The sequence below is a fragment of the Lepidochelys kempii genome, chromosome 8, assembly GCF_965140285.1.
Source record: "Lepidochelys kempii isolate rLepKem1 chromosome 8, rLepKem1.hap1, whole genome shotgun sequence".
NCBI classification, from domain to species: Eukaryota; Metazoa; Chordata; order Testudines; family Cheloniidae; genus Lepidochelys; species Lepidochelys kempii.
The window spans coordinates 52,922,189-52,944,924 of NC_136387.1; the positions used below are offsets into that span (position 1 = coordinate 52,922,189).

The 22,736-nt window shown below is 42.8% G+C and overlaps 1 protein-coding gene across 5 annotated transcripts in view; it reads right to left on the reverse strand.

Annotated features, from left to right (window-relative positions):
• ACBD6 (acyl-CoA binding domain containing 6) overlaps positions 1–19,983 on the reverse strand; it is a 149,436-nt gene extending 129,453 nt beyond the window's left edge. Inside the window, exons 1-4 of one of the 5 annotated variants that reach the window (XM_073356575.1) lie at positions 19,637–19,724; positions 18,014–18,374; positions 7,350–7,414; positions 6,599–6,695 (exon numbers count right to left, since the gene is read on the reverse strand). In XM_073356575.1, coding sequence (XP_073212676.1) covers positions 6,599–6,695; positions 7,350–7,414; positions 18,014–18,016 — 165 coding nt within the window. In that variant the 5' untranslated portion in view covers positions 18,017–18,374; positions 19,637–19,724. Of the gene's footprint in view, positions 1–6,598; positions 6,696–7,349; positions 7,415–18,013; positions 18,375–19,636 lie in introns of all 5 variants that reach the window. The other 4 variants (XM_073356570.2, XM_073356573.1, XM_073356574.2 and 1 more) reach the window with 4 other exon arrangements.
• Positions 19,984–22,736: the final 2,753 nt, after the last annotated feature.

Below are 22,736 nucleotides of genomic sequence, written 5' to 3' on the forward strand. Positions count from 1 at the left end.
CCACTCTGCTTCTCACTGCTGACTGCAAACTGTGGCTGCTTGGCCAGATTAAGAGGGTGACATCTGTTTGAGTGATTTTTTTTTTTCCAGGAGTGTGGTCAAAGGGTCAAATGAAGGGAACCAGACGGGAACACCAAGCAGAGAACCCCGGACAGCACCCACTGCTCCTCAAAGGCGTCAAGGGAGTCAGTGGACGCGGCCCAGAGGAACTCTGCCCAGATACGTGAATGGACCAAGGATCGGAAATAGGCCCCACAGTCATAGGAGACTCCATCGGCCAACCTCCTCACCCTGGTTTTATAGATGGCCACTTTAGCCAGGGCCAGGAGGAGGCTGACCAGGAGGTCCCGTGACTTTGTGGGGCCACAGATAGGGCGTGCATAGATAAGGAGGTGAGGGGAAAAGCGCAACCAAAAACGTAACAAAATATTTGTGAGGAGCCGGAACAGGGGCTGCAGCCTGGCACACTCCAAGTATGTGTGCGCCAGGGTTTCCTTCATGCCGCAAAAGGGGCAGTGTCTGGGATAGGGGTGAACCCCGCCAAGTACACGCCTGTGCTCATGGCCCCATGAAGGAGCCGCCAACTGATATCCCCGGTGGGCTCAGAACCAGGGTGGAGTATAGGCTGGCCCACCAGGGCTCCTCACCCTCCAGAGGTGGCAGGATGTCCAGCCATTTTGTATTGGGGCGGGACGTGATGGTAAGGACATGAAGGGTTTGAGTGATAGACAAACTGGAAAGGCATGATGGGTGCTCTGATACAATTTATGGGCCACAGCTTTTTCAATAAAATTTACTTAAGTTATTTACTTAAATTCTTCCAATACAAAAGTGCTCTCTATCTAGGATACCAAGTTACAAATTTGCAGATTCAGAAGGATAACATTAGCCTGATTTACATTTGTTAATAAATTGTTAGACAGGGGCCCAATATAAAACCTTAAATCTGAAACTCAGTCAGAATTTGTTGCTCAAAACTCTAACAGGCCACATTTGAGCACCAAAACCAAGCTTTATAAAATTCAGATCTAGATTTCAAACCCCAAGTGTTGGAATATTTGGGATACAGAGTTTTGGTTTGGGTCATTATAGAGGTTCTAAGTTTGGGGCTGGAGTTTTTGTTCGGACCAACATCTAATAAATATGAAACACTAACCAATTTAAAACAAGGTGTATCATTTGTTACTAGAATATTTCCTGAGATTACATCAATAATATCCAGATCCTCCTGCAGAATCTAAATTCACAGTGTAGCCCATTTTTCAATGGTTAAGAAAGAGATTCTCCAGACTTTCACAATATCCTTGAATTCTGTGGCCTGCATTGTGCAGGAGGTCAGACTAGATGATCATAATGGTCCCTTCTGACCTAAATATCTATGAATCTATGAATTGTGAATTCTCTCTTACACACGTTTAGGTACAAGCAAGCGAAGAATAACATTTTAAATGTGGTGAAGAAAGGCTATTTGAATAGTAACAGAACACATTGAAACCCATGAACACTCTAGTAGTTGGCGGCCGTGTTATGAAATACTGCCCTCTGCAGCCCATTCTACAGAAACAGAGTTCAACCAAATTAATATTCATTCCATACAAGTTCTCTGTTTTACAGGTCTACTCTGTGCTTGTAGCAACAATGTGTTATTCCTGCAACTTCATTTGCTTTCAAGCTTGTTCTGTTTTTACCAGAAGGGTTGTTTATTCTCTTCAGTGATCCTCTGGTTGCTGCTTTCAATTCTGTGCTCTGCACTTGCTCACTAACAACACAGCACTAGTCGTGCTTCATTGCCGTCAGTTAGTCATCACAGAATGCATCGAAAAGAGTTTAAAAACAGCATAGACCAGCAGTTTGAATATACATGCACATTTATTCCCTGAAAATCTCAGCACTGGAATTTCAAGACCCAGAAGGGCTCAGGAAGGGGGATACTATTCTAGTCTCACCAAGATTTGGGAATCCTGGGCCCCTCTGGAACCAAGAGCTATCTTCTTGCTTTGCCTGATCAGTGTGCAGACATTTCCCTGGACTTTGATGACTTTATTCCTTATTACACAGGAGGAATTCTAAGATTCGCATTATGGGTAACATTTTATTCACAAGCTAAACCACAAGTGATGTAAAAAACTGGCAATATGTGTGGTCAAGTGGAAGGTCTCCACTACAAGGGCAAATGTGTTTTATGTTTCAATTGTGGTTTACATTTCCCCTTCAAATGTTTCATTTCCATGTTGCAAAACCCAAGCCAGATAAATACTACTCTCAGTTCAGACACAGATCCTGCAGAGGGAGAGGTGATCATGCTTCCTGTTGCTGGAGACTTGAGGTCACACACAAAGGAACTTAAAATAGTTGAGGCAAGAAGAACGGCAGGCTTGCAGGAGGATTTAGCAAAGATGAAACTGAGTCTATGTCAGGGGTGGGCAAACTTTCTGGCCTGAGGGCCACATTGGGGTTGCGCAACTGTATGGAGGGCCAGATAGGGAAGGCTGTGCCTCCCCAAACAGCCTGGCCCCTGCCCCCTATCCACCCCCTCCCACTTCCTGCCCCCCTCAGAAGTCCCGACCAATCCAACCCCACCCTGCTCCTTGACTCCTGACTGCCCCCTCCCAGGACCCCCTGCCCCTCGACCCCCTATCCAACTCCCCCTGCTCCCCATCCCCTGACTGCCCCCCCCGAACCTCCACCCCATCCAACGGCCCCCTGCTCCCTGACTGCCCCCCAGAACTCCCTGCTCCCCACCCCCTTACCATACCGGAACCAGCCACGCCGCCATGCTGCCTGGCAGGAGCAGCGGGCCAGAGCGCTGGCAGCTCAGTGCGCTGAGGCTGCGGGGGAGAGGGAACAGCAGGAGAGGGGCTGGGAGCTAGCCTCCCCGGTTGGGAGCTCAGAGGCCAGGCAGGATGGGCCGTAGTTTGCCTACATCTGCTCTATGCTGTATGTGGGAAGAGCTGCAGTGATGGCAACAGACAGATTTGCAACATAAGAATGGGAAGAAGGAGAATTTAGAGTCATAAAGTGCCAAAGTTTCAGCCAATGGAGGCAAATGGAAGATCTGAACTGAAGAAAGAGCTAAAAGAAATGGAGTTGTTTATATTATTTATTTTTATTGCATGAACTGTGTGCCAAGCACTTAGCGTGCTGCTATTCATCTTGATATGAGAAGCAATTAACCCAGCAGGCACCCTAACTTTGCTTGTGGACAGTGGCACACAGGTTGTGGTCTGTATCTCTATGCATTGCAGATTTGCAGGGAATAAATAATCCCTTATAAAGCCTAGTCAATTGAAGAGATGTACACAATATAATTGACTGCATTGGCACAAAAGGGACCCCTCTGTCACTCCTCCATGCTCCACCCGATACCATTGTGTAACTGGGGACTGTACAATCTCTGAATTCCTCTACTGTATTTTTTTATTTATTTATTTTAAAACAAGCTTTTAGTTTTAAATCTGAAAGGAATTTTGGTGATGGCATCATAAAACCCTTGAGAACTAAGGTTAGCACATTTTTTAAAATGTTTTTATGAAAATTTAAAGGGAAAATATATGTGAACATCAAAAAAGCTTTCTGATAATGAAACATATTAAGCTGTGGAATGGACTCTGAAGGGAAGTTTAAAACCTGATAGCTCTCTATTTTTTTTTAAAAATGCTGGCAAATTTAATTAATGTTGACAGCTAAACTTTTCATATTCCTGATAAGAGACCCTATATTTTCTCTTAAAGCCCATCAGACACACACAATTATTGTTTCTTATTCACAATCTACTTATAATGGAAAAAAACCTAAGAGACGCGGCCTAGCAGCTGATCACATAAGGAGGAAAGAGACAGTGACTAAGCACCTACTATTGTACACACAAATCTTTTTTTAAAATTCAATTTAAAATTTGAAGACTATTATTTTATCACCTTTCTATGACAAATATACCTTAGTTATTATAATGAACAGAGCTCCCTCTTGTGGCTGCAGGAAGGTGGACCTGGTGCAACAAAATCAGAGTATAGATGGTATGAGATCAGCACCAGAGAGATGAGAGAAGGGGAGGACTGGTTCTCCTGTGTACCATTACTAACTTGGTTAAACAATAGACAATTAATGGAAAATACCATGGGAACAAGAGGTTGCTGTTTAACGTACTAATTAATAATTCTCTCCCTCTTAACACCCTCTCCCTGCACAAATGCTGCAGAACACAGCAACTTTCTCCTCTTCCTCATTCTATTTTTGACCACCTTCCTCCAAAGCAGAACCTTCCCACCTTGTTCAACTGATTTCTGGCTCACTCACAGACAGTTTGCAAGGCAAGGGACACAATCAGGATATGAAATTCAAGGGTCTAAGTTACGGGGAATGCACATCAAGCCAGAAGACTTCCATTATTATCCCTACATCATTTTCATTATACCTGGAGTTCTGAAAGCAAACAGAAAATGCTTATTATCTTTAAAGTTTTGAGAAAGAATTCACAGGTACACATATGAGTCTAAAACACTTAGATCTGCTGAAATGTTAGAGCAAAACACCTATTGAAAAGGAAACCGATATAGCCTCAAACCACTCCCTTTTGTGGTTTCAAAGCTGTAAGGATACTAAAATCTGCTGGAGACAGGCATTCACTCCTGGATGAAACTGGCAAGGTAAGACACTTTGGGCCCTACCTGCCTTAAGAGTGGCTCCCTTTCAGAGTCTATCATTGCTCCCCAAACCCTTCAAATAAACATTTCTATGACTGAAAACATAAAATAAAAAAGAAAAGCAGGTAAAAGAAGAATGCATGGATGAGTGTGAAACTCTCAGTAAACAAGCCTGTGCACTAATGCTTTGAACCAATATACAGACCAAGCCAGTTTCTCTCCTGACAGGACTCTCAAAGTCACACAGTATTTACAAATACAATTTTTAAAAAAATGTCTCACCAATATATTATTGGGCTTTGATCTCAGTTCAGTTCCCAGTGGACGAGGATCCACAATGCAAAAATCACTACCACTATTAGCAGTCCCAGAGGCACCAAGATTAAATGAGGTAGATGACTGAATTCCTCTTTCTGGTCAATGGGCTGGATGGGGGACAATGCCTGCTCTCTGTGTGAATAGAGGAGTTCAGACTCCAGAGATATCCATTCAACACCCTTTCCCAGTACTGAATTCATATGCTTTTTTTAAAAATTACTTTTGAAAGAACACAAAAGAAAATGTCATGATTGACTCCTCAAGGAAAGAGCTCTGAATTGGCATAATCAAGACAGGTCCATTTTTAAGTCTAGCACTTTTGACGGTGCCCTTTAAATTCTTCACCTCATAGATATTGCAACCAATGAAAGTACCTCCAACAGCTGTATTAGCATGACCAGAACATATGCTGGTTTCTGCTTATCCACCTTCCACTGAGAAGTGACAGGGATAGATATGTGCAGTGCAGGATACTGGGGGCAGCAATCATGCTCAGGCACACTCATTCTTTGTCAGGAAAAATAGTGCCAGAATTCCAGCTCCTTCATTTACTGCGTGGTTCAATTTTTAGACATTTTGAAAAACAAAGTCAATTCTTGAACTCATGTCCTAGATTCTTGCTGCAGAGAACTACCATAAAAATCAGAACTGGCCATCAGCAGAGGACAAGCATGCCACACTCCATGACATTTCAATGGAAAGATTTCTATTTATCAACAGAAGCTGCATTACAGCAATTGCATCCATAAGGATATAGAAAGAGTTCCCCCTCCTACTTTATGAATACTACTTGAGCTGCAGGGTGTTTTTGTTCATTCAGGCTTTTAACTGATCGATATTTATTGGATTTTTTTCCTTATTTTGCATGGATGTTTTAGGTTAGACAAAATTTTATGTAAGACAGAGCATGGCAAATCACTGACTTTTGTATGTTAATGGGATTGTACAGTTCAGAGTTATTTTTCTAAAGATGCTCTATAATGCTTTTCATCCTCCAGACACTTTGCAAATATTACCTAATTCTCACAGCATGCTTCTGAGACAGAGGAGCATTAGTATCCCCATTTTACAGATGGGGAAGCTGAGCCACAGAAGTTCCACATCTAACCTAAAGCCACAGGAGGATTCAAAACCAGAATTAAAACTCAAGTTTTTAGTTCCAAGTCTTGTGCTCAGACAAGAACTCTCTTTCCTAAGGTGGAGGAGCAACAGAACCACAAATTTTCTACTGTCATAAAATCAACATGCCTGAAGTATGTATTTTTAAAAGGTGTATAAAAAGGATGTAGACGTTCCACAGTTCCCTGTAATTCTAAGTCAAACACCCTGTAGAGACTACCGTATTTTGATGTTATAATGGTGCCCAGTTAAAAGAAATACCTGTTAAAAGAATTGTCCTCTTAAAAAGAGACAATGCCTATACACCAGACTATGAAACCCTTAAATATCCAAAAAGTAATAAACCTGGTGGCTGAAATACTTTTTAAAACTCATCTGTCTAATAAGTTATGTTTCCTGTACAGTGAATTAAATTTTCCTGGCGCTCTTTTAGATGAAGACCTGATGCAAATATTCACATGTGCAATAAAAATGTGTTTAATTGATTTCTACATGTTATTTATTTCCATTTATCCTACCTGAGGATTCCAACTGGGATCCAGTTTCTTCACTGTGGCAATGTATTCTTGCATAGCCTGGTGGGAACTTGAATCTCCCAGAGCTTTCCATGCTTCCCTGAGGTACAAAGAAAAACACAAATGGCCCACTCAGTAGAACGGATACATCCGTCTTTTACTCATTGTCACCAATAAAACAGTGATCAGGCCTAATGCAAGCCTACCTTCATACTTCTGGGCAAAGGAAAGACATCTTTTACGCAATTTTGATGCCATCAATCCTCTAGTCAGGCTTAAAAAGAAAAACTCCTTCACCTACTCATATTTATTTGTTGCTGATTAAACCAATACAACAGTAAATTAGCAGAACAGCAACACCATTTTAAGAATTCCGTAAAGCAGGGGTTCTCAAACGGGGGTTGGGACCCCTCAGGGGGTCGGGAGGTTATTACATGGGAGGGGTTGCGAGCTGTCAACCTCCACCCCAAATCCTGCTTTGCCTCCAGCATTTATAGTGGTGTTAAATATATAAAAAAGTGTTTTTAATTTATAAAAGGGGAGTCGCACTCAGAGGCTTGCTATGTGAAAGGGGTCACCAGTAAAAAAGTTTGAGAGCCACTGCCCTAAAGGATTATTTTAATCATTAACCGAGAGAATAAGAGAGAGATACATGCCAAGTAATGTTCTAGTTCAATCAATCTAAAAAGATGTGACCAAAAATAAAATAAAATAAAATCAGAAATTGTTAAGAATTGCAAGGATTTCCTCTTACCATTTCTGCTTTCCTTCAAAATCAAAGAAACTGGGCTTGGGAGTGTTACAGTTTCCAAATTTGACCTAAAAAAGAAAAATGTCCTTTGTTACAATGAATGGTAGAAAGGGATAAAGTTTAATTTATCATTATAATTTGTTAGCCAATTCATAACAGCAAATATCCAGATTTATTACACCTCTTGATTTCAGAGCAAATTTATACTCCTGTCTGATTAACAGTTATTAGGCTCATCTCTTTCTGGCAAACATCTCAACTCCAATTTTTTTTATTTTAACAGTCTCACACAGCTATTGGTGTATTGGCCTCCTGTTATTTTCTGTACAGGATACAGAGATGGAATTCTGATATGCAGATCATTTCTTCTGCATGTATTACCCAGTAGGTGATGCTGCAGAGTGATTGTCACTCAAAGACTTGTCAGAGAAAGAAGGTCCACTTTTGAGGAAAATTGCCTTCCTTATCCTGGTGGCAGAAAAAAGCCAGAAAAGAAAGGAAAGACAATGGTCACACAGCAATCGCAACCCAACCGTCTTCCAACACCACCTGCAATGTCTGCCAATGAGCCTGTGGCTCAAGAATTGGACTCCTCAGTTACCAAAGGACCCATGAAAAATAAAACCCATGAAAGAGATCATCTTCAACCTCAAAGGATCACCGACTATGTATATTACCCATCTGTATAGCTCATCGTCAACAAGACTAAAGAAAAATCTCATTTATGTTAGCTAAACCACATATTATGATTGTTCATTAAGGATGAAATTCGCCTCCTTCTGCACAATGACTAAATAAGTGGGCTATGTTTAATAATCTTTGATGGCCAAGCTGAATACAAAGAGAACAATCTCTGGATTTCCTCCAGAGGCATCTAGGACCATGGCAGCCAGAGCAGATACACCAGAAATGGGAAGTGAGTCAAGATTGGAGGTGGTTGGGATGATCCAGTTGGTCAGAAAGAGGAAAAGTAGTACACTGTGGAGTAGAGGATGGAGCTGTAGGTAGAAACAAATGATTCATTACGGGAGAGTGAGGCAAGAGAAAAAAAGGAGGCTAGAAAAAAAAGAGGTGTTGATGGACTGCAATTCATAGAAGGAATATAAGTTTGGGGTGGTAAGTGAATAAACAATACTGAAAGAGATGAGATAGTGATGATAACATATTCTAGAGGGCATGTAGTGGACTCCACATGTAGACACAGAAGGCCGTTACATAAAGACCCTTTTAAACTGATCTGGTAGCACAAAGGGGGCTTTGTAGTGGCCATCAATTACATTTAATGACCCTTTAACAATACCACAGTGGTGTAAAGAGGCCTTAGTGTAAACGAGAATCAGATTCAGGATATTGTTAAACACATGAAGATGTATTCATAGTAAGGCTGTCAATCACAATTAACTCGAAAAAATGAATCGTGATTAATCACAGTTTTAATCGCACTGTTAAACAACAGAATACCAATTGAAATTTATTAAATATTTTGAATGTTTTTCACATTTTCAAATATATTGATTTCAATTACAACACAGAATACAAAGTGTACACTGCTCACTTTATATTATTTTTATTACAAATATTTGCACTGTAAAATGATAAATGGTATTCTTCAATTCACCTCTTACAAGTACTGTATTGCAATCTCTTCATCGTGAAAGTGCAACTTACAAATGTAGATTTTTTTTTGTTACATAACCACTCAAAAACAACCAATGCAAAACTTTAGAGCCTACAAGTTCACTCAGTCCTACTTCTTGTTCAGCCATTTGCTAAGACAAACAAGTTTGCTTACATTTATGGGAGATAATGCTGCCCACTTCTTATTTACAATGTCACCAGAAAGCGAGAACAGACGTTCACATGGGACTTTTGTAGCCGGTATTGCAAGTTATTTATGTGCCAGATGTGCTAAACATTCGTATGCCCCTTCATTCTTCGGCCACCATTCCAGAGGACATGCTTCCATGTCGATGATGCTCACTAAAAAAAAAATAACGTATTAATTAAATTTGTGACTGAACTCCTTGGGGAAGAATTGTAGGTCTTCTGCTCTGGTTTACCCACATTCTGCCATATACTTCATGTTATATGACTCAGCACATGTTCATTTTAAGAACACTTGTTGCTGCAGATTGGACAAAATGCAAAGAAGGTACCAATGTGAGATTTCTAAAGATACCTAGAGCACTCGACCCAAGGTTTAAGAATCTGAAGTGACTTCCGAAATCTGAGAGGGATGAGGTGCGGAGCATGCGTTCAGAGATCTTAAAAGAGCAACACTCCAATGAGGAAACTATAGAACCCAAACCACCAAAAGAGAAAAATCAACCTTCTGCTGGTGGCATGACGACACAGATGATGATCGGGGGAAGTCCCGAACGACTCGAAAAAGGCTAATGTAGTGCCCATCTTTAAAAAAGGGAAGGAGGAGGATCCTGGGAACTACAGGCCGGTCAGCCTCACCTCAGTCCCTGGAAAAATCATGAAGCAGGTCCTCAAGGAATCAATTCTGAAGCACTTACAGGAGAGGAAAGTGATCAGGAACAGTCAGCATGGATTCACCAAGGGCAAGTCATGCCTGCCTAATCTAATTGCCTTCTATGACGAGATAACTGGCTCTGTGGATGAAGGGAAAGTGGTGGATGTGTTGTTCCTTGACTTTAGCAAAGCTTTTGACACTGTCTCCCACAGTATTCTTGCCAGCAAGTTAAAGAAGTATGGGCTGGATGAATGGACTATAAGGTGGATAGAAAGCTGGCTTGATTGTCGGGCTCAACGGGTAGTGATCAATGGCTCCATGTCTAGTTGGCAGCTGGTATCAAGTGGAGTGCCCCAAGGGTCGGTCCTGGGGCCGGTTTTGTTCAATATCTTCATTAATGATCTGGAGGATGGTGTGGATTGCACCCTCAGCAAGTTTGCGGATGACACTAAACTGGGAGGAGTGGTAGATAAGCTGGAGGGTAGGGATAGGATACAGAGGGACCTAGATAAATTGGAGGATTGGGCCAAAAGAAATCTGATGAGGTTCAACAAGGACAAGTGCAGAGTCCTGCACTTAGGACGGAAGAATCCAATGCACCACTACATACTAGGGACCGAATGGCTCGGCAGCAGTTCTGCAGAAAAGGACCTAGGGGTTACAGTGGACGAGGAGCTGGATATGAGTCAACAGTGTGCCCTTGTTGCCAAGAAGGCCAATGGCATTTTGGGATGTATAAGTAGGGGCATTGCCAGCAGATCGAGGGACGTGATCGTTCCCCTCTATTCGACACTGGTGAGGCCTTATCTGGAGTACTGTGTCCAGTTTTGGGCCCCACACTACAAGAAGGATGTGGAAAAACTGGAAAGTGTCCAGCAGAGGGCAACAAAAATGATTAGGGGACTGAAACACATGACTTATAAGAGGCTGAGGGAACTGGGATTGTTTAGTCTGCAGAAGAGAAGAATGAGGGGGGATTTGATAGCTGCTTTCAACTACCTGAAAGGGGGTTCCAAAGAGGATGGCTCTAGACTGTTCTCAGCGGTAGCAGATGACAGAACAAGGAGTAATGGTGTGAAGTTGCAGTGGGGGAGGTTTAGGTGGGATATTAGGAAAAACTTTGTCACTAGGAGGGTGGTGAAACACTGGAATGCGTTACCAAGGGAGGTGGTGGAATCTCCTTCCTTAGAGGTTTTTAAGTCAGGCTTGACAGAGCCCTGGCTGGGATGATTTAATTGGGGATCGGTCCTGCTTTGAGCAGGGGTTTGGACTAGATGACCTCCTGAGGTCCCTTCCAACCCTGATATTCCATGATTCTGTGAAAATGAACATGTGTCAGTGTGCACTGCTTTGGATTCTTATCAAGCAGAACCCGTCATCAGCATGGACGCTTGTCCTCTGGAATGGTGGTTGAAGCATGAAGGGACATACGAATTTTTAGCACATCTGGCATGTAAATATCTTGCGATGCTGGCTACAACAGTGCTATGAGAACATCCGTTCTCACTTTCAGGTGAAAGCAAGAAGTGGGCAGTATTATCTCCTGCAAATGTAAACCAACTTGTTTGTCTGACCGATTGGCTGAACAAGATGTGGGACTGAGAGGACTTGTAGGCTCTAAAGTTTTACATGGTTTTATTTTTGAATGCCATTTTTTTCTGTACATAATTCTACATTCGTACGTTCAACTCTCATTATAAAGAGATTACACTACAGTACTTGTATTAGGTGAACTGAAAAATACTATTTCTTGGGGGTTTTTTTGCAGTGCAGAATACTTGTAATCAAAAGTAAATATAAAGTAAGCACTATACATTTTGTATAGTGTTATAAATAGAATCAATACATTTGAAAATGTAGAAAACATCCAAAAATATTAAAATTAATGGTATTCTATTATAGTTTAACAATGCGATTAATCACGATTAATTTTTTAATCGCTTAACAGCCCTAATTCATAGCTACAAGGAATGCTGAGGAAGACTTGCAGTTCTTTTCCTTTATTTGACTAAAGTCCAACAGCTGCCTTTCAGTAATAGGGTTGCCCACAAAGGGAATAGTGTGCATTTCCCAAAACTTATTCCAGCCTGGGACACTGGCTGATCCACGTCCACGTCCAGAAGGTAACAGGAGATCCATGCATGGAGCAACTACAGGATCACAGTCTGGGTGAGGAAGAGAGACTGACTGGCACAAATTCTTTGAACCCTAGTCCAGGAGGAACTAAAAGCAGAATTTTTCCTGAGAGGAACCAGGGAGCATAGAATAAGGAATGGCAGGTAGTAAACAAAAGACATGTTGGTCTATGCCTCCATAATTAATTTACATGTACCCATTAATATTATATTTGGATTTACAGACCCTATCATTAGAGAATAAAGACACCAAAGGCCAGGAAAATGTTGATGCCCACGTCACTTATTATTGGTATCTGCATACAAACAAGGAATTTTCACAAAGGTTAAACATTTTGATGAACAATAGAATGAAACATGGACTTAAAAAAAAAAAAAGGGAAGCAAGGAAAGAAAGTGATTAAATGTTCCTGCATTGGTAACTAAACATTTCAGGACTCCAATTAAAAAGCCACTCTTTAATCACTCATAAATGACTATATCACAAACTCAGATTCCCAGCTAAGGCATACTCCTACACCAGAGGCCAAGTCAGAGTAGCCATGCTGATGCAAATAGGAATAATCCCCCTTGAAAGCAATTGTTATAGTAAGTCTCCCTAATGCAGGGCAAACTCTATCATAAATGAAATATGAGGGGATTGGGATGTTTAAATGAATCTGATGGAGTAAACATGGGCACTCAGTTTTCAGAGATCATGACAACCTGTTAGTCAGACATTGCTAGTCAAGCAAAATCAAGCTGCATCCATCAAACTATTATAAAACACTTGCAGCTCAGCCAATTAAACTGCTTGATCAGCTAATGATCCCTCAACTTAAGAGGTTATTTTATCCTGCATCTGCGATCATCAATCATGCCTCTTTTTAAAAAACTTAGATGTCGAAGTTGCAGTAATTTTATTTAGATTTTTTACAGAACGGGAATGGGGTTTAAAAAATTTTTTTAAAGTTTTCTAAAATATTTGTTTTGCTGTTTCATGGTAAATGTCACCAGTTTGAATCACAGGGTTTCTCAGCTGGCCTTCAGAGCAAGGTACTTTGTTAAAACAGGTTTTTGCCTCATGGGGAGTTGTATATAATTTCATTTAATTGTTGTCAGCCCTATTTTATGCAGACTGTGATTTAGATTTTGTTTTAAACATTTCCTCTTGTACGCTAAGACACTGAGTACATTTTTACAAATTGAAAAATATAAATGAAATATGATCTACCGTCAAAACAGAACATCCCAACCTGGCCATTCTCTAGCCCAATATCACAATTGCACACAAAACAGCCAACAACTCTGAAAGAAAGATACGTACTTTTCCTAATACTTTAGTAATTGTTTTCCAAGACCCTCTTCAAAACCTGACAATAGTTTCCCCTCTTTAAATTTGGCATTTATTGCTTTCCTCCCTGCTGTGCAATAGCATCAGCACTACTGATGCCAACACAGATATAGGAACGGTACTTTAAAATGACCTGCAAAAGAAAAAAAATTTGCTTTTGCCCTTTCTGCTTTTTTTATGATATATTAAGTTGGCTTACGAGAGTTTTGTCCAGAAATAAAGAATGGGGTGGGGGGGTGAGGAGGAAGAGGGCACTGCTTGATTTTTTACATTAAAAATATCAGCTCTTTACTTCTCACATTTTGCTGTACAACTTCCTGAAAAATTGAAGAACTAGTGGGATTCTGACATTACATGAGACTGAAACCAGAGCAGTCGAGAATGGAAGGATTTTTAGTTAGAATGTTTAACTCGAATTCCTGACAAATAATAGGGAGAAAAGCATTTGTGAAAGATTCAGCCCTCTTGTCCCTACAGTTGAAAGCTAAGAAAGCTTCTTCTACAAAGCTAGCAGAAAGACATGAGCTCCAAATATTATTTCAAGTCAGAGGTTCCTATACGGTTGTCCATTGAGGGCTGACTGGTCACTTGGTGCCGGGCCCTCCTTGTTTCAAGCTGATAAACTGCATTAAAAGACAGCCAGAATACATTAAATACTTCCCTAATATCACTTTTCAATGCAAGCAATTTTTGTACTTGCCATAGTGATGTTATGTGATCGTAAATTATGGGGAGATGATCCATGCAATTTTGAATGGGAGGGGAGGGATCCATGAGAGTCTCTATTAAGCTATGGTCCATGTCATGAAAAAGCTTGAGAAGCTCCAGTTCATGTCAAACAATCATGGTCTGTAGTTTGTTTTCTTTACATTACTCAACAACTGAAGTAGATTGTAAAGCAATTGATATCCAGACTGCAGGTTATTTCTCACCAAATCATAAATTCTTTTAGGCAAGTCAAACTTGGACCCTAGCTCCAGAATTTGATTGTACAGCTTTGAATGTAGACTTGGACGAAACTGGGACCATCTGTATGCAATCAGCTGACCAAGTGAACACAATTTCTTACGCAGAAATGGAATTCCTTCATGTGGTTTGTCCTGCACTGAAAGGGCAGCTGAAGAAAAAACTCACTAATCTGCACTAACTTGTGGGGTAGGCCTAAATTCAGATCAGTGAGGGTTGCAAATTAGCAAGTACTGGGATGGTCAGGAGAAGCATCAGCTTCAGGGGCCAATTAGTAAGCCCTGAATGCCAGGGAGGGATCAGGAGGTGACATGGTGTTCCCCATTAGATCAGAGAGAATAATGTCACTCATATTGACCCAGACCCAGCACAACAGTAGTGTTACAGTAAACTATAAGCCAAAAAAATAAAAATCTATTTTCAGTACAAACTTGTGGTTTAATCATGTTCTACTAGTCCTGAAAAATCATCACACGGAAAAGTCACATAAAAAACACAGAATTATGCATTTCCTGCACCAATCAATGTGAGCTCTGTTTTTCTACGAGTGCAGGATTTTAACACTTAAACTTTGTCTGACCACCCCATCATTTAGATAGCTATTAGGAGAGCCTTCTTCAAATACTGCAGCTCTTTCATGGAGTCTGATCACTCATGAATAAGGCTGTGAGTTTGTCATGGAAGTCATGGATTCCGTCACTTTCCGTGACCTCCATGACTTCTGCAGCAGCCAGTGCACCTGGCTCAGGGGCAGCTAAAGAAGCCCCCAGGCCAGGCGCACCAGCCACTCCTGGGGCAGTCTCTGGCCACCGCCTCCCCCAGCAGCAGAATTTGGGTGTGAGGGGGCAGGAGGTTGGGGCACCGAACAGGGTGAGGCAGGCTCTGGGCAGCGCTTACCTCGGGGGCTCCTCAGAAGCCACGACATCCCCCTCACTCAGCTGCTTGGCAGAGACATGGACAGGCAGCTCTGCACACTGCCTCCGCCCAGAGCGCTGGCTTCACAGCTCCCATTGACTGGGAACCATGGCCAATGGGAGCTGCGGGGATGGGGTTTGCAGGAGGAACCACCATGCATTGCTGCCTGGCCAAGCCTCCACCTAGGAGCTGAGTGAGGGGGGATGTTGCCACTTCCAGGGAGCCTCCCAGGTAAGCACCACCCAGAGCCTGTCTCACCCCATCCTGTGCCCCAACCCCCCCATATCCCACACCCAAACTCTGCTGCTGTTGCAGGGTGGGCACGGAGCCAGGCAGGGAGCCTGCTGGCCCCGCCAACCTCACCCCAGAACCAGTGAGGATCCTGGGCCGCATGCTGCCACCCGCGTCCCCCCAGAACCAGTGGGGGTCTTCCCTCCACCCCAAGAAGCCTGGACACCCTCCTCCCGCACCCTTGGGGGCCCAGGCAGTCCACTACCCAAGTTTTATTCAGTGGTATTATTAGTAAAAGTCACGGATAGGTCATGGCCATGAATTTTTGTTTACTGTCCGTGACTTTTACTAATAATATCCATGACCAAAACGTAGCCTTACTCATGAGGCACTGGACTCTTGTCAACTAGTTATTCTATTTCTACTATGGATACTTATATGGCCCCCATTACTGTAGTGCCTGAGCACCTCACAATCTTTAATGCATTTATCCTCACAATACCAATTTTACTGCTGGGGAACTGAGGCACAGAGAGACTAAATGACTTGCCCAGGGTCACACCAGAAGTCTGTGGCAGAGCAGAGATCTGACACCAGTCTCCAGAGTCCTAGGCTAGCACCCTTACCCACTGGACAATTCTTCCTCTCTTACTGAAGTTCAGCCCTAGCAGGCCCTGGCACCATTGTCTAACTAGAGCCAACAACTGAACAGCTCCCTTATTCTCAAGCTTCTGACACACAAACAAAATTAATAAATATCTGAAACTGACTCCAATAAAAGGCAGTAAAACTCCAGGAGAAGGTTTATATATCTAAATAGTTTTAGATAAATAATGTACAGTATTTTAACAAATTTCAGAGTGGTAGCCGTGTTAGTCTGTATCAGCAAAAAGAACGAGGAGTACTTATGGCACCTTAGAGACTAACAAATTTATTTGGGCATAACCTTCGTGGGCTAAAACCTACTTCATCGGATGCATGCAATGGAAAATACAGTAGGAAGATATATATACACAGAGAACATGAAAAAATGGGTGTTGTCATACCAGTTCTAACAAGACTAATCAATTAAGGTGGGCTACTATCAGCAGGAGAAAAAACACTTTTGTAGTGATAATCAGGATGGCCCATTTCAAACAGTTGACAAGAAGGTGTGAGTAACAGTAGAGGAAAAAATTAGCACGGGGAAATAGTTTTTACTTTGTGTAATGACACATCCACTCCCAGTCTTTATTCAAGCCTAATTTAATGGTGTCCAGTTGGCAAATTAATTCCAGTTCTGTAGTTTCTCGTTGGAGTCTGTTTTTGAAGTTTTTTTCTTGAAGAATTGCGACTTTTAGGTCTGTAATTGAGTGACCAGGGAGGTTGAATGGTATTTTAACAGAGAACTCAGCTGTTATTGTCATCTCTTTTATGGTGTTGTTGCCTCTTAAATCAAAGCCTTTGGTGACAAGAAATACTATCTTGAGGACAGACAAGGATGTCAAATCAGGAACAGCAGACAGATCTAGAGTCAGCACCTTTTGCACACAAGTAATACTACTGTCCACTGGATAATACATTAGCAGCCTATTGTTCATATTGATACGACTTCTGTGACTAGAAAGAAGTTGTGTTAAGTACTATAGTTTCATCTTAAATCATAAAATGCCAGATCAAAAACATCAGAGTTAACAGGGCCTGATCCTGCAGCAGCTTGTGCTTGCAAGACTCCCTCTGACTTTAACTGGAGTGATGCCCACATCTGAAAAATGTAGGCTCTTTCCTTAACCAGCCCCATTGTGTCTAGACAATGCGAAACACAGAGAGTCTTCTATAAGGTTGAGTATGTGCATTAGTACTGAACACAGGAGGATGAGATAAGAACAGAGTGGAAGCCTTGCCTACAAACATCCTGGACTCCAGAGGTAAGACCCTTATGAGATTTTTTTTAAAAATATATTTGTTCCGTAATTTGTTGTGTACACGATACTGTTAATGCATACGGTCAACAAGACACACCAGATTATGTTGTTACTCTATAGGAGCAGTCAAATGCATTGCACACACCTCTCTGCCAGCAGTCTAAAACCTCAGCTATTGAAACATGTGGTGACTCAATGCAGTTAGCAGCTCCTTTTTGCTTGGAACAAATCAAGGGTTTGTGAAAACAATTTCTGAAGAATTTCCTCATAGTAATTTCAAGCTAAACAACATTAAGCTCCTCATTTCTCGTCTCACAACTGGCAATGAGAAATCCCCTGGAGCCCAATATCAGATGTCAATGCAACCATAAAGCTGACATACTGTACTGTATTCTCTTTTCCACCCAATGGAGCTACGAAACACTTGAGATAGTATGAGAAGGCCACATTGTGAGCAACAGAAACCTCCTGGACCTGGACCTCCTGGAGCAAGGTCTGTTAAACGTTTATACAGGCAGGACTACATCCCACTAGAGAGATTCTAGTGCATTGCCTCCTATCTCATGAACAACATCCCAGATCTCATCCACAGTTGGATAGCATCAACAGCAGCAATTTACATGGAAATGTAATAGTAGGTATTTTTAGCTATTTCTAATGTAGTAACCATTTGACCTAACCCCCCCCCCAAAAAAACAACAAACCATTGTCTACTCATATTCTTCATTTCATCTTGCATTCCAATCAGTTCTGTTTTATCTTCTCATGCTCCCTTCATGATTCTCTGCCATCTGATCATCAACTCCTTGACCCCTCCACAAGATTCCCAGTGCTTGTCTCCTGCTCTCTTGGACTGGCTACCCAATCTCCTTTTTGAGCACACTATCTGATCCCTTCACTGCTGGACACTCATCTCCTGCTGGTGACTGGCAGTTTCAGTCACACTGGAGGCTCCAGAGCGCAGCTCCTTTCATCCTCTAACATAGCAGTAATCCCAAATGGAGGCAGCTAGATTAGCAGTCCTTTCTCATTTCCAGCTCCTTTTACAGTCCAAAGGTTGGACACCTGTAGAAGCAACACAAAACACAGAAAACACCAAGCAACAAGTGACCAGCTAGCTCTTCAATGGACTACTTATGTGCTTAAAGCTAAGCCTGTGCTTAAGTGCTTGTAGGATCAGTGCCTAAATCAATGCCTTAAATCTGATGCAGGTGACGGAAAGTGTACTATCTGCTAGGTGGTCTGCAATGAGAAGGGTTTTAATTTAGATCATAATAGAGAAACACCTGTTATAAAACTACTGTCTCAGTTGACACTCTCCTTCCATGTTGTCGGTTTCAATACATGGGCTGGGTGAACACTGAAATACCTGTAAGGATAGGAGGGAAATTCCCAAAACCACTTGAGAAACATTGTTGCTGTGGAAAAGTTAGCACTGCCACTGCTCTTTCGTTCATAGGCCCCAGTCCTGCAGTAGGATCCACATGGGTGGACCCTTGGCTCTCACATGGAGCTCCACTAACTTCAGATTTCAGAGTGGCAGCCGTGTTAGTCTGTATCCGCAAAAAGAAAAGGAGTACTTGTGGCACCTTAGAAACTAACACATTTATTTGAGCATAAGCTTTCGTGAGCTACAGCTCACTTCATCGGATGCATGAAAGCTTATGCTCAAATAAATGTGTTAGTTTCTAAGGTGCCACAAGTACTCCTTTTCTTTTTACTAACTTCAGAGGGGTTGTTCACATACATAAGGGTCCTAAAGTAACAAAAGCTAACTTGTGTTCCGCCATCAATTGACTGTGGCTGATCTCCACCTCACACTACATCCAGCCCAAAGTGACAGCTAACACATGGTCCCCACCAGGCTGGACAAAGGTTGAAATACCACCCAGAGCCATGCACAGGCAGCAGTGTCAATCCCAAGCACTGAACAGTCATGAGTCAGGCCTCCCCCACAAACAAAACAACAACAAAACCCCACCAAATTTCTTTATAACGAGAAGATTTTAAAATAAATAAATGCACAAGAATCCTTGTCCTTTACTTTCCAACTCCAGGGCCTTCAGGGTGCTTTCGGACCCCTTTTCCCAGCTTCTCTCTGCCAGCACGAGGCCTGAGACCTTTCTAGGGAAGGGTGAGATTCCCTCAGAGCCACGGGGCTGCTGGGCTTTAGGCAGGACCCACAATCTTGGGACACTCGCGGTGCAATGGCCAAGACCGCTGGCGCTGCACCTGCGCGGGAGCGCTTAGCAAGCCCAGCCTCAGCGTGCCCGGCGCTGGATAGAGGCGCTAGAAGCGGGGAGTCACCGCCATAGCCCGGCCCTTACCTGCTTGTACCTGGCGTACAGGTAGAGGAGCTGCTCCCTGCTGGCCGCCTGCATCAGCCCCGGCAGTCGCTCGGCCGCCCGCTCGAACTGCTCCGCCAGCGCCCGGGCCTCCTCCTCCGGCCCGCCCGACTCCTCCCCGGAGCTCGGCTCGCCGCCGCTGTTGCCGGCCGAGGCCGGGAACGGGGAAGCCATGGCCAACCCGGCCGGCCGGCCCGCCCGCTCACTGCATCGGCAGCTCCCTCCCCGCCTCTGCCGGTAACTGCCGCTGGGGCCCCGCGCCGAGCCTCTCCGGAGACGCGGTGCAGCGCTGCGAGCGGCGCGGGCGGAAACGCGGGCACCAAGAGGGAGGTTCCGTCGCGCGCGGAGTCCCCGCCCCTGCGTGCGGGGCGGCGGGGGCTGGAGAGGCGCTGAGGGCCCCAGGGAGGGGGCTGCTGCTCGCCCTCTGGGATACGGTTCAGTGCCCGCTGGTCAGAGCAGAGAGCCCAGGGCAGCAGCCTGCTTGGGACCAGGCAGGGCGCGTAAGGGCTGAGGTCAGGACAGGGATGCAGTAGGTTTCCCACGGTCAGGGTGCGTAGGGGCCAGTGGTCACAGCAGGTCACAGTCAGAGCATGGATCAGAAATACAATTGGGAAACAAAGGGGTGGCTTCCTAGTGCACATGTACCTACATAACCACAACCACCTATTAGCACAGCTGGTACTCTTGAGACTTCAATATCCTCTTGGCTCTTGAGGTGACACCTCCAGTACATGACTATTCACATAGGTTTTTCTAGAACGTTCCATGCTAATTTTTCTGTCACAAATACCCGAAAAGGGACGAATCTGCCAAAACATTGTAGTCACCTATGTCATGTGATACTGCAATCTAGAAATGCTATGTGATGCATGTGGTTTCCTGTTAGTGGAATTTGAGTAGACATTTTTTTTCTTTTCCTCTCATTGCCAGTCCTGAGTTTTAGTCATATTTCAGGCTCTTCAAACCCACACATCCCTCTCCAGGAGAGGCCAGGGCTCTTTTCCATGGCCAACATCCAGATAGGGGCACACTGCTTGGGGAAGCCCTCCTGCTTCTCCCACAGGATGGCAAGTTTGCTCTTCTCAGTGAGGAGGATGTTCATGTCTCTGGTCATGCTCCAGGATACAGCCCTTCCAGGCCTCATTGTTGTTGAGACTGATAACATTATCTTTCAAGCCAATTTGGCACCAGATAAGAAACTCCAGGAGATCTTCTGTCAGTTACTCAACAGATGAGGAGACACAAATGGCTTATGGTTCAGAACTATTGAAATGGCATCAGAGCTGGGTCCTGATTTCATCTGCATCTTTTTACTATGCTTATTTGAGGCAAAGTAACTAATGGTTAGAGCAGGGGATTAGGACTCAATGGATACCAGGTTCTAATCTGCTGCTGCTACAGACTTTGCTGTGAAACCTTGTGCAAGGCACTTCAGCCCATACTTTCAAACGTAGATCCATATTTAGGCCTCAAAATAGAAAAATAAATGGCCAGAAGTCAAGGGGAGCCACTGTGATCAGGCCACTTCTCTTCAGGGGCCTAAATATGAATTTTGTTGCTTAACACGGCTACACTTACGTTTGAACATTTGCAACAAAGACAGTGAGATACACCGGTCCATCCAAATGAATGCACATTAACCTTTCTTTTGTTCCACACCATTAAAGTTTCTGTAGATGCCACATATGTTTAGAAATGTTAGAAATATTTTCAGGATGTTCTAAAAATTGTCATTGGGGCTATATTTTGTATCCTTCCACCTGGAAAGCCACCTGCCTTATTTATCTTGGCCCCAACTGTGCAGAGCTCAGAGGGAGAGAAAAATTATAACATATTAAAAAATGATCCATATTGTAGAGCTGGTTAGAAAGCCAAAATTTTTCCCATGAGAAATTTTAAACAAAAAAATCTTTGTTAGAAAATATTTGGTCAAAAAATGCTGGTGGCCTCAGGGGAAGATTTGAACTGATTCAAATTAACAATTTTCATTTCAACTCGACATTTTGACTCAAAATCGGATTTTATTTTTTTAAACTGAAAAAGTGAAACACAACATTTTAAGTCAAAATGAAAATGGCCATTTGGTTTCAAAATGGAAATTTGAAAGGAAAATTTTTATTTTGAAATTTCCCACAGGAAAACTAATTTTTTGGTCAGAATTTATATTTTCCTATGAAAATTTTCATTTTTGAGGAAAACTTACTTTTTGGCAGGAAAACTTCCTACATGAAAAATTTCAACCAGTTCTAATAACTAACACATATATAGCTATCATGACTTTGTACTGATATGTTGGGACCTACTGGGACTAGAACAGGAATTCTCAAACTTTTGTACTGGTGACCCCTTTCACACAGCTAGCCTCTGAGTGCAACCCCCCCTTATAAATTAAAAACACTTTTAAAAAATATTTAACTCTATTGTAAATTTTGGAGTCTGGGGTGGAAGCTGACAGCTCGCGACCCCCCATGTAATAACTTCGTGACCTCCTGAGTGTTATGTTACTTTAATCATGACCCCCAGTTTGAGAACACCTGGGCTAGAAGGACATGCTGCTTGTTCCACTTGAACACCAGGGACCTCCCTTTTCCAGTGCTCTACAGCTTCAGTTCTAATCTAAACAGGGTGTGAGATATTAGACCTTAAACATCTCACGAGAGGAAGACTGAATATTGCCATTCCGTACCCAGGAAAATTCCACCTGTGGAGGAAAAGGACAACAAGAAGGAAATATTTTTGTCAGGTTGATTTTTAAAAGGCAGCCATTTGAAGCAGAACTAAGAGGTTTGAAATGTTAGAAGTAGTCCTACCAGAGACAGATCAACATGCAAAGAGCATCTGCGGAGCATGATAACTATAATTGATTGCAGATCTCTGCAGTGTCATTTGCCCTCACCATTAGATATGTAGTACAGCTATTGTTTCTCTTTATCCTTTACTACACTATGGTGTATATAGAGTGGATAGCAAAACCTATAATTAAGGTAACATAACACTTTTGGGGGGGAGTGGAGTGGAATTAGAATAGTAGGGGATGCTGTGGGCAGGACTGGGTGACACTGGAATGGTTTTGTGTTTTAAA